Source organism: Gopherus evgoodei, chromosome 12, assembly GCF_007399415.2.
Source record: "Gopherus evgoodei ecotype Sinaloan lineage chromosome 12, rGopEvg1_v1.p, whole genome shotgun sequence".
In the NCBI taxonomy this organism is placed as follows: Eukaryota; Metazoa; Chordata; order Testudines; family Testudinidae; genus Gopherus; species Gopherus evgoodei.
In genome coordinates, this window is record NC_044333.1 from 34,551,907 (window position 1) to 34,565,007 (window position 13,101).

General features: G+C 40.2%; 1 protein-coding gene across 2 annotated transcripts in view; it reads left to right on the forward strand.

Moving 5' to 3' along the window:
• CDH13 (cadherin 13) overlaps positions 1-13,101 on the forward strand; it is a 749,109-nt gene that overhangs the window by 336,723 nt on the left and 399,285 nt on the right. The window contains exon 5 of one of the 2 annotated variants that reach the window (XM_030581605.1): positions 8,051-8,203. In XM_030581605.1, the coding sequence (XP_030437465.1) occupies positions 8,051-8,203 (153 nt within the window). Of the gene's footprint in view, positions 1-8,050; positions 8,204-10,609; positions 10,655-13,101 lie in introns of those variants that run through there. The other variant, XM_030581606.1, reaches the window with a different exon arrangement.

The window sequence follows — 13,101 nt, forward strand, 5'->3', positions numbered from 1 at the left end:
CATTACTTCGGGATTTGGGACTCCAACCAAATCATTTTGCTGAAAGGTTTGTGGAATTTAATTGCCTTGGTAAATTTCTGATTCATCAATGAGGATGAATTCTGTTCAAGGTAAAATGCATAATATTTGTAATGACCTGTTTTCCAACTACAGGTTAATTAAGCATGTGACTAATTATGAGCATGTGTATAGTCCCATTAAATTCATGTGCTTAAAATTATCAAACACACGTAGCTTTCCGACGATTGTTGTGCCATCCAGCACAACAAGGTGTCACACTAGGTGTTGTGTAGTAAAGTTCCCAAATCTGGCTAAATCCTCCAAATCCACAAATCTCTCTGTCTGGTGATGGTAAATAGTCAGGGCATGCATCCCTTTGTGCATCAATGGAAAGTTTGAGAGCACGGTGTGCTGGGGTGGTGTTATGCATCTGGGTAACATTGCCAAAAATCATACAATGCTGCTTTTGAATATAATGATTAATGGAAAGAAGGCCAGATCATTGTGAAATTATGACATTTTGCACAAAACCAAACCACTTTAGTCTCAGGATTTGGTGCGGACATGACATATGGAATGTCTCTATTGCTCCATGTCTGCCTGTAAGAGGGTCCAGGTTTCTGTATAGCAATACAGGTAGTACACAAGTTTGATAGGTCCTGAATATGCACAGAGACAAAGACATCATGCTTAAGGATGCAAAAGCGTGGGATTAATGCAGGAGGCAGCGAGACCTGTTCGTGAAAGAATGTCTGTTTTTCTGCAACTGTTTGAACTCTGCTTGCAGCCTAGGTAGAGGAACTCATCAGTGCTCTCCAAGATCTCGCCCTCACCTGAAATAGGGGTTTTGGTGGCCCAGCTCTGAGGTTCTGGACCTTCGTCTACTGTCAGGAGACATTTAACCCCGTAGTATGGGTGGCATCTTGAAGATCTTGGCAGGCAGGGCCGAAATTCTCCGACTTCTCCATAAGCAAAGCACCATCATCTGCATGGTCTTGGTGGGCGAATGCTTCTTGACCAACCTGGCTTCTGATATGTGAAAGGCAAGTCCTAATATCCAGCTGATAACTAGGCAGAATAGTGCCAGAGTGAGAATGCAACCATGCTGCACACCAGAGATTGTGGAAACACAATGAAGACCATGACCCAACACATACTCTCATTCGATACAGGTGTGAAGATTGGTGTACCAGAGTTAGCAGAGGGCTTGGAACTCCATCTCTTTTCAGTGTGAGCCAAAGTGCTGACCCGTCAACTGAATCAAATGCCGCTTTGATGTCAATATGTGGCATGTGATGCACTTCAAATGGCTTAAAGTCAGATACATGATAATTTGCCTTCATGAATTAGATTCTCCATTTGGATTTGGCAGGTGCTGGAGATGTTTATATAAGGTTGCTATAAATTCTCTCCCAGTCAGATTTGCAAGCACATATGCAGCTTACTCAAGAGGTGCTGAGCATGTGCACTAGATCTTAGTTTCCAAAGATGTCTTCCATTCCAAACAGATTTATAATTAGAGAAGTATAAATACAATATTGGGAACAAGTTTGTGTCTTTTCATTTTCATAATTCATTTTATTTTATTTATACAAAATTTGTGAACAGAAAATTGCAATATTGGAGAAAGAGAGACATTCCTATTTTGTGATGACAGCTAGAAAAAATAATTTTCAAGTTCAATTTATTTATATATAGGCATATCTTAGCATTTTTCTATATCTGTAAAGCAGACTTCAATTTCCAAAGATGTTTTCAGCTGCATTATGCAATGTAATAGTTAGTGTCATGTTGTCTTTAATTTATAAGCTGCAAAGAAAAGCCTATCCAATAGTCACTTTTGTTTTTAGGTAGTAGCAAAAAGAACCAATACAAAATGTAGCCCAAAGACGTCTAAAAAGGAATGGCTAATCTTGGAAAAGTAGCTTTTGCCCAATAGACATTGCCTTTTTATTATACACTTGAAAGTGTGAAATTTAGAACACACTCCAGTCACGTGTTTCTCCCAATTAAAATTGACCCTTGGGGATGTGACATTGAGTAGAGGCTGAGAATCTAATTAAGCTTGCAAAGGGAAACATAGTTTTAAAATTAAAATAACCGAGTTACAGTTTTCTTTGCAAAGTTCAAATGTGTCTGTTTGTTCACTAACTGTGTAAACTATCCTTTCTCTGAAAGAAATACAGAGAAGTGTTTACTAAGTCTTTCAACAAAACCAGGTAAAAAATTTATAGTCAACGCATATATTCAAGGAAGGAAGAAAGTACAGTGTTCCCCAGTCCCTGCCATACCACTGAAAAAACATTAACTTGACATTTTCCTTTTCTTTCATTCCTGGGTTTTCACAAGAGTTGGCTTGGTGTCTGGGGTCAAGTATTCATGTTTATGGGCCAAATTCTCACCCTTTAATAGCAATCACATGATTTTATGGGTTATCCTCAGGCAAACATTACATTAAACTGCAGGCAATTAAACTAATTAATTTAATTGCAAGCAAAAAATTAGAATTTGGCCTGGTTGAGTTACTGGTGCAAGAATCATGGTCAAGATATCCAAACAGTCTAGTTTATTTAGATGGCTTTCAAAATCTCATGCCATATATGGGCACTGCAAGAACCCCTTTGCAGGGCTGAAATGTTGCATCTCTGAAATACAGATAGCCAGTGGTAAGGATTTAGAAATTCAGGAAATATTTCATGTGAACTACTCTGAAGTAATGACACTTCCATGCTTCCTAACATGGAATAAATGTTGTTGATGGCAGAATTGCTGAAGTTGCAGAACTATAAAAAATTCTCTCTTGGAGAATGTGGTGGTACTGTTGTTTTTATCTCCCTTTTTTGAGAATACTCTGATTTATTGCTGTGATAAGCCTGTAACAACTGAGGGATCACAGTGTTGAAATGAGCTTAGCTGGATGGGACACACAGTCTGCTGAAAAATCATGTTTGTTTAATATGTTTCAGCCAAGAGGCAGCTTTTACCAACTTAGGAACATTCCATTTTCTACAGAGTGGTATGAGTCATCATGATCCTAAGCACTTTGTCTTAAGTGTCTTTCCTTTTGGTCTATCTAAGGCACTTCTTATATGGCCTCTTTAATGATAGTATCATAGCACCTGGTAGTCTTTAATGTATTTACTCTCACAATGCCTCTGTAAGGTAGGGAAGTGCTTTTATCCCCAGTTTACATATGGAGAATTGAGGCAAGAGAAGCAAAGTGGCTTTCCCAAGGTCACATAGAAAGTTTGTTGCAAAATTAAGAATAGAGCACAGGACTCCCCCTAGTCTCCTAACCACTGAACCATCCTTCCCCTTCAGGCTAGTCATTCTCTATATACAACCTTATCAATACCTTGTTTTAAGGATTGAAATTCCCTCTAAACATTAAAACAATATAAAAGCAGAGTATACAGTGTAATTAATAGCCATATTTTGGGTCTTCTGTGTGCAGAAGGCATTGGAATTTCAGGGCCAGCTGAACAAGTATTACTATAACATTATTGGTATGTGTGTATTCAGCTGGGGTGGCGACTGGACGTCTAACGTAGTGATTGCAAGTGAAAATGAGGTAGTATCAGAGGCTAAAATAGGGAAAAAATGAATTAAAAATTACTTAGACAAGTTAGATGTCTTCAAATCATTGTGGCCTGATTAAATGAATCCTAGAATACTCAAGGAGCTGACTGAGGAGATATCTGAGCCATTAGCAATTATCTTTGAAAAGTCATGGAAGACAGGAGAGAGTGGTACTATATTTGCCCTTTCCAATCTTCTGAAAACTATAAAAAGGGAAATAAGGACAATCTGGGGAATTACAGACCAGTCACCTTAACTTCTGTACCCGGAAAGATAATGGAGCAAGTAATAAAGCAATCAATTAGCAAACATCTAGAAGATAATAAGGCAGTAAGTCACAATCCGCATGGATTTGTCAAGAACAAATCGTGTTAAACCAACTGATAGCTTTCTTTGACAGGTTAACAAGCCTTGTGGACAGGGGGAAAGTGGTAGATGTGGTATATCTTGATTTCAGTAAATCTTTTGATACTGTCTTGCGTGACTTTCTCATAAACAAATGGGGGATATGCAACCTAGATGGAGCTACTAAAAGGTGGGTGCATAACAGTTCGCAGAGAGTAGTTATCAGTGGTTTACAGTCCATGCTGGAAGGACATAATGAGTGGAGTCCTGCAGGGATCAGTTCTGGGTCTTGTTCTGTTAATATCTTCATAAAAGATTTTAATAATGGCTTAGACTGTACAATTATAAAGTTTGTGGGAGGAGTTCCACATGCTTTGGAGGATATCCTATGATTCAAAATGATCTGGACAAACTGGAGAAATGGTATAAAGTAAATATGATAAAATTCGATCAGGACAAATGCAAAGTACTCCACTTAGGAAGGAACAATCAGTTGTACACATACAAAATGGGAAATGACTGCCTAGGACAGTGGTGGGCAATCTACAGCACGCGGCCCATCAGGGAACTCTGCTGGTGGGCCACGAGACAGTTTGTTTACATTGACTGTCTGCTGGCATGGCCGCCCATAGCTCCCAGTGATCACGGTTCGCCGTTGCCAGCCAATGAGAGCTGCAGGAAGCGGCGGCCGACACGTCCTTACAGCCTGCGGGCCATAGGTTGCCCATCACTGGCCTAGGAGGAGTACTGCAGAAAGGGATCTGGTGCCCATAGTGCATCACAAGCTAAATGAGTCAACAGTGTAACAGTGTTGCAAAAATAACCCAACATCATTCTGGGGTGAATAAGCAGAAGTGTTGTAAGACACAAGAAGTAATTCTTCTGCTCTGCTCTGTACTGATTTAGCTTCAACTGGAGTATTGTGTCCAGTTCTGGGCACCACATTTCAGGAAAGTTGTGAACAAGTTGGAGAAAGAGAAGAGCAACAAAAATGATTAAAGGTCTAGAAAACATGAACTATGAGGGAAGATTGAAAAAATATGGATTTGTTTAGTCTGGAAAAGAGAAGACTGAGGGGGGACATAACAGTTTTCAAGTACATAAAAGGTTGTTACCAGGAGGAGGAAGATAAAATGTTGTTCTTAACTGCTGAGGATAGGACAAGAAGCAATGGCCTTAAACTGCAGCAAGGGAGGGTTAGATTCGACAATAGAAAAAACTTCCTAACTGTCAGGGTGGTTAAGCACTGGAATAAATTGCCTAGGGAGGTTATGGAATCTCCATCATTGGAGATTTTTAAGAGCACATTAGAGAAACACCTGTCAGGGATGGTCTAAATAATACTCAGTCCTTCCATGAGTGCAGGGGACTGGACTAGAAGACCTCTTGAGGTCCCTTCCAGTCCTATGATTCTATGACTACTAACTGAGATCTGGATCCTCTGCATGGTTTTGGGAACTCTCAAATCCCATTGAAATTAATTGCAGCTGAGGCTGACTTGCACCTCACAAGAGGAACTCAGCACCTTGCAAACCTGGCTCTATATGGATTCTTATAAGTTATTGCTAAGAAAGTTTTTAATTTCTGGAGTGTAATCCATGCTGTGTTTCCATTATACTCAAATAATGTTTGTACTCTTAAATACCCAGAGCAGTGTGAGCTAGTAGATAAAATAGGAGACTAACGGTCAAGAGACCTGATGTTAAGACACAGTTTTCAACCTATAGTACCTAAATTCAGAGCTCCTGATATGAGTGGCCCATTCTTAGCTGCAGGCACTCAGATCCCCTGAAAATCAGACCACTTATGTAGGAGCACCCAGTATTGAAAATTTTAGCCTTAACTTTTCTGTGCCTCAGTTTCTCCATCTATAAAGTGGGAATCATAACATCCACCTTTGTGATATACTTTGATATCTTGGCATGAATGGTACTATTTAAGATATTAGTCTTAGAAACCAGTTTATGAGAAGCGATGTTAGAAAGTCATACTGTTTTTTCCTCCTTATTCTTGTTGAAGCACCAAAACATATGGCAAATTAAGTCTGATTTTTATTAAACTTTTCATCTGTATTGAGCTTAGTGTGAACTGGGAAATGCACTTTCTTTGATTTATGGAGGCTTTATATGAGCATCTTAATTAGAAGATGTTAATGTTCCTGTTATATTCCTGGGAGCATGTTGTGGCTAATTAACCATTAAAAAACCCAAACTTTTAAAAAATGACTTTTTTAAAGTCCTGTCGCTGCCAGTCCCAAACAATAGCAGTCAGGTGAAACTGATACTTCAGGCTTCCATGTGCTCCATGGTTTCCAACGCTACATCAAGGATGATCCTCTGAGAGATCTCCTGATGTTCAATACCACTCCCCTCCAGTTAGCTGTGCACACTCTCTGAACCACGATAGCATGTGGGCAGTTTGAGCCATAGTGTTGTTAGTAGGGATTGCTTGTTGCAGTGGTGCACTCTAGGAGGGACTACCATTTGGAAAAAGGGGGGCAGATAAAAGACTTTCTGGTTTTGTAGGTTTGAGTGTAAGTTGCACGTGTTGAGCTGATGGCAGAATCAGGCCCCAGAAGAGAGGGTGTAGAGACTAGAAGGCCAGCAGCTCTCCCCTCTCCCAAGAAAATGACAAAAGTGGGATCCAAGGCTCTCCTAGGAAGAAAAGATCATGACACCAAGTGAGCTTTGCCTGATTGTTGATTGGAAGGGGAGATCTGCATGGGCCTATCCTGACTGTGTTTTGCCGTGGCATATTCAGAATTGGATGAGGGTAGAGGGGAATCCATTCATGTTTTGAGAAGAAGACAAAGAAGGTGGAACACATTTATTACACACATTCTGCCCTCCCCACCCCGACAAAAAACATTTTGTTTGAGAGGAGAAGCTTCATTTCTGACATTCTTTTTCTTGCAGAGTATTGTCTTGTGGCAAATTTTCTCTCAATTAAAATTAAAAAAATGGAATACTGATTGTGCGAGTTAGCCAAAAATCATACTGCCCAATAATCTGCAAACTGGCATTGCTGAACCCACAATAACAGGGCAACAAGCGTGCATTTCCTCAGGGACATTGTGCATTTCATTAAATCTAAATGGGAGTGGATCCAGAATTCCCAATACTTTTCCTTTGCTTTTTCCTAAGCTGTGATTCAGACCAGCAGATAAATATTTGACTTAATGTTTCTGTGGAAACATTAACGAAATGGTAAAAACAAAAATAACATGGAAACAGCAACAGGAAAGAATGATTTGGCAAGATTGTCAGCATAAAAGGGCAAGATTAGTTTATAATCCTTTTAGGTTCTGGTGTGTAAATATGAGTTTGCAAAGTGTCTAGCTTGTAAGAAACTTCACGTAGCTCTAGGAGTTTCCACATGCTGCTGCCACTAATGTGGAACACACCTGAAAAGGGATGTTTAGGCATTCTCTCAAATGCAGAAAAGAGGGAGTGTTATCCAAGAATAGACACATGAAAAGAACAGGAATTCCATCTGCATGGCTAAGCGATGTCCCGGGCAGGGCACTCAAATATTTAATTAGGAGGATTTTCCTTGCTTTAAAACTAAGGGGTGGATGTGCATGAAACAGTGTCAGTCTTACTTTAAATTGTTTAGAAATGAATTGAGAATCATTGTGTGATAGGTGGTTGCTACTGAGTTTTTTTTTTTTAACTATTTAGAGTGGAATCAAGTCTCCAAATTCTTTCCCACTTAAATGGAACATCTGATTCCTCCCCATCCCCCAGTTTAAATGAAAAATCAAATCACCACCACCCCTAGCCGGTGGGCAAGTGCTGTACTCGATAGGATAGGTAGGATAACAATAGTTTGGATAATTGTAGTTCCTCTTGCAGGGGGAGGAAGGATAGGCTAGTGACTGACTGACTGTTGACCTAATCCTATTAACATCAAGTTTTTTCAGGATAAGATACTAAAATTTCACTCTGTTTTCTGGATTATTTAAAGCAGGGGTTTTTTTTATGGCTTCATTTTTAATGTCAAGAAATTCATTATATAGTTTTGCATTAGAGTAAAGTTTAAATTGTTTCTGTTGAATTACTATTTTTATAAGAGTTTTGATCAGTTCAGCTGAGCTGAGTCCTAACTTGTTACTGTCACCTAACAGGTTATCGACAGTGATGGAACAGAGGGATCAAAGTTTCGACTTTCTGGAAAGGGAGTGGATCAAGAGCCAAAAGGAGCATTCAAAATCAATGAGAACACTGGGGAAATCTCGGTGACACGGTCCCTTGATAGAGAAGCAATTCCCACTTATCAAGTGAGTAGTCTTATCATTGTGGCCTGTACCTCTGTCTTCACAAAGTATCTTTTTTTTCTGTGGCTCAGGTTTGCTGTTTTTTGAGAGTACAACAGGTTTGATATGTTGGTTAATTTTGCGTGTTACTATTTCTATAAAATTTTCAGAACATAAAAACGTGCATATGCAATTTCTGGACACACTCACTCTCATAAACACCCACACGCATGGAAACCAACCATATTTATTATCTCTAAATGAGAGATGATCCAGATTCCTAACGCTAGCTTTTTCTTTCCTGTTTCTGAGCTGTGAGTCAGACCAGCACATAAATATTTGTGTTTGGTATGCGTAAAGTCTATCTTTTGTGTCTCCTAGAGGCAGTTTGGGAAAACTGTGCATGAAGTTGATTTGTGAACTCAAAGTTCTGCTTGGACAAAAAGAGGTCTGCTTTGAGAACATTGCTGTGGAAGTATTATCAAATCCTCCCTTGTTTTGCAACCTTCTGTCTAATTAAACTTTCTTCATGCCACATAGATTAATTTCATTTCTATGCTTCTCTTCTTATTTTCTCAAGCTGCCCCTGAACAATATATTGTCTAGGTCTACTTTCTAATCATGGAGTTCTGTCCAATGAGCTATCAAAAATGTTGTTAACATGAGCATATATATTTGTGCATTTGGCAGATATAATATTCGGAAGAATTATAATATTTTTTCTTGTTCAAGTAGTTGAGCAGGTATATGTGCATCTTGTGCACCACTTCCAGAGAGTTTTCCCTACTGTACACATGGACAGTCACACATGCAACCTGGCTTCCCTCGCACTCTGAGCTAACACTATAACTGGGGGAGCCATCCTGCCCATCCTACATTTCCTTCTCACTGTCAGAGGTCAGAGCGTGTACTATGCTTAACAGTCCTCATGTCTCTTTGAACATCTAATTAATACAAGTTAATTAGATATCTAGTTGTTAGTTAGCGGTACTTGGTTTGGTTCCTTTGAGCACCTTTTCTTTGTTGTAATTGTATTTTATTATTGTTCATATAGGTGACATGTCTGAGCATCCCCTGGTATCATCGGAGCCTATAGCAAGGTCCTCTGGCTTCAAACCATGCTTGGGGTGTTGCAAGCCTATGCCCATTAGTACTCTTCACTCTCTCTGTTTGAGGGTCATGTCAGAGACAGGTGTCTTATCAGCTGTGCCTTCAAAACAAAAATGAAGAAGCAGAGAGAAGAGTGCCTTAGATCAGGAGTGGCGGGAGTTCTGCCTTGTTCCTCTCCACCTGTTCTTCCCAAGGCTCCACCTTCTGCTTGCTCCTCTCCACCCCCTACCCTCCATTGCTCATCCTTATGGGTGGTATAAAGTGAGAGGGTCCATGGCCCTTTTGCCCCCCCCCCCATTCCAGCGCCCCTACCTCTGGGAAATTGCTTTTTGCCCAGCATTGGAGCTTGCAAGGGAGCTCCTTGACCACTGCTCCCAGGAATGAACTCCCAGCATTGCCTGCTCACAGAGATCACCACCACCAGAGCAGTCCTCCAAAAAGTATGACTACTTGGAGCACTCTTGGCCTCTGAAGCTTGAAAAGAGAGTGGCTTGGATGTCCTCGAATCCACGGTGTGTGACTCTTCTGTGGCAAAGATAAGTCACTCCAGTATCGAAGGCAGAGCCCTCCAGAGGATTCAAGGGGCCTGGAGTCTTCGGTGGCGGAGGAGTCCACGTTGGTGGTAATTCAGTGGCAGTGGGTCCTTCTGCTCCAGGACTCACTGCCTAAGTGCCCCGAAGACCCACAGCGGGGGCCCCCCACCACTGAATTAACACCGAAGACCGGCACTTCAGCGGCAGGTCCCTTCTTGGTTTTCTTGACAGCTCTTTGTGGCCTATGCAGAATGAAGGGGAGGTCATCTTGTTACTGCACAACTGCTCTCTCAATGGATTGACATCTACATTGCTATGTGCTGTACTGCTAAGGATATTACACCACTCAGCTCGGGTGCATTCAACCTCCACTGCTTTTATAGGAAACATCTCTATTGTTGACATTGGTACGTGTGCTAGGTACTATGCAATTACTGCATCACCAAGGGAAGATGTGAATGTGTGAAAAGCAGTCCCCTCTTCTCCTAGCCTCACCTTCGCTGATAACAGCTTGGGAGTCACTTACAGTATAGTGGACATATGCAATCTCTTGAAGAAGAAAAAACAGTTACTCACCTTCTGGTAACTAATGTTCCTTGAGATTTGTTTCATACGTTCACCTCCCCAATTACATTCCAGTACGAATGTTGGGGTTGTTCCTGCTTTGAGCAGGGGCTTGGACTAGATGACCTTCTGAGGTCTCTTCCAACCCTAATCTTCTATGATTATATGGGTTGGGCAGAACTTCCAACCCTAATCTTCTATGATTACATGAAGGACTGAAATCTCGGTGACACGGTCCCTTGATAGAGAAGCAATTCCCACTTATCAAGTGAGTAGTCTTAGCATTGTGGCCTGTACCTCTGTCTTCACAAAGTCAGGCTCCTCCCTTTATATCCTCTGCTCTGAGCATGAGGGAAGTCAGGGCGCATGTGTGGCTTCCCTTTCACATCTTGAAGAACAACAGTTACAAAAAGGTGTAAGTAATCATTTTAATAGAAAAGACTCGGAAGGAATTCAGAGTCACCACCTGGTCCACAATTTCCCTATGGAAATTCAAACAAATGACTTTAAAAAAAATCTGTATAATAACTTTACAGCAATTGTTTGTCATACGTGATTTGGCCACATCAGAGCTGTCATTTCACATGCTCTTTCTACCACTTTGACTGTGCACTTGGTTGCATTTGGTTACTTTAATATAATACTATAACCAGTATTGGTTACATTAGTATAGATTAACAGATGGAATCAAAACCCGAAGAGGCAATCAGATTTGCACATTGCCGCTTCTTGTTGCAGGCCTGAGCAATTGCCTTCTGTGGCCTCATCCAGAGTGAAAATCTCATTTTCCAAAAGCATGACGTATCCATTCTGTGCTGACAGTTCTGATCATTACCATCAAGCTGTTACACTGTGTTTCCCAGTGTGTGCTGATCAATACCTGTTGTTTCGAAGCTTTCCCTGTCTCTTGTCACTTGGAAGGGGTTGCCCAGTCATATGAATATCCATATTTGCTAAACAGCACTGCTTCAAATGCACCAGGTTGTGGTTTCTGTCAGGTAAATGCCACATTATGGACTCCTGATTCACAGCTGGAGTTACTAGTCAGATTTATGTTACCAAGTCATACCAATTTCACCTTGTGACTCTGTTTCTCTCTTTTTTTTTTTTTTTTTTTTTGCAGCTGTTTCTTCCTTTGCTGGGTTACCTTTTTCCCTCAATTCATTCAAAATAAACCCTGAATATTTTCAGCTGGAAAGTCATAGTAATCTTTCCAAGCTAATGCATTTAAATATCAAACCTCCAATGCTGTCCCTGTCTAATCTGGTGGGGCATGTGTTAAATTATGGATAAACTTTATTTCCCTAGAAGAGCAAAGCAAATCACATAAAAATAGTGCAGTGTGGTAGATTATCCAGAGCAATGCAAATGTTTATTTTAATGGACTGTAGCTCTTTCTATCTGACCTGTTATAAAACTCATCTGCTCAGCATGCTCACTGAAATCCTGTTGTGCAAACTGCAGTTGAAAAGTTCTGTAGGAGAGCTCTTAACTTGATTAGTCAATCTGAAAAAACAATGAGTTAGTTTCAATGTAGATGAATCGCTATGTCAGGAAGGCAGTAGATTTTTTTTCCCCTCTTTCTTGATACGCTAAAAGATGAATGGTTTGAAAGCTTCTTAGGTTTGTGGCAGGGTTTTTTCTGTATTATTTCAAAAACTACAGTGCACATGGAAAATAAGAAATTTCCATGAGAAAAGTATAAATATTTTTCAGGTCATCATACAGTATAGCAGATAAAAATGGTGCAGCAAAGATAAAGCTGTGCATGAGGAGTGCATCTTCTATAATTGGAGATATACCAATCTCCTAGAACTGGAAGGGACCTCAAAAGGTCATTGAGTCCAGCCCCCTGCCTCCACTAGCAGGACCAAGTAATGATTTTTTTGCCCCAGATCACTAAGTGGTCTCCTTAAGGATTGAACTTACAACCCTGGGTTTAGCAAGCCAATGCTCAAACCACTGAGCTATCCCTCCCCCAAATGTGTGTGTTGCACATACATAAGGAAGGAGAATTAAAGGGGACATTCATAGGCCTTAAAAAAAGGATCATGCCCTTTTCCCTTTCTTGATGATGTATAAAGAAGATTTTTTCTTTGCTTCTTTTTTAACACTTGAAATTTTAGGTTTTCCTTACTTTGTGGTTTCTAGAAGATTCTAAGGACTACTGAAAAAGCTGTATGATATTCATGCCAGAGAAATCTGATTCACAAAAGAGGGTAATGAATTCTACTCAGACAGTTTTAAACACTTTGTTCTTCATTTGTTTTTGTTAACCTCTATTTACCTCAAATGGATGAGAGACACTTGCCAAATAATGTCTTTCTTAAAGATTCAACATGCCCTTGATCCTTTAAACAAGCATTGAGAAAACACTGTTCTTATATCTAAGTCTTCCAGTGAGTCCTTTGGCAAAGATGAGGGGAAGTTAGGAATTGCTGTTCCTAATATTTCTAACCATCAGTATGTTTTTTACCCTCCTTTATGCACTGTAAAAAAGAAAGGAAGACACACTGGCCAAGATTTCCAAAAATGACCAGTGGTTGTTGGAGGCCTCTTTCTTTTGGTGTTCAGCTAGAGAGTCCTGCTGTTCAGAGGTGTGTGTTAAGCAGTTTCTGAAAATCTAGCCCTTTTAAAGGCATCTTAAATTTGGCACCCAAAAATTCAGGCAAAAATCACTAGCCACTTGAAAAATTGAGCTACATTTTATTTTTC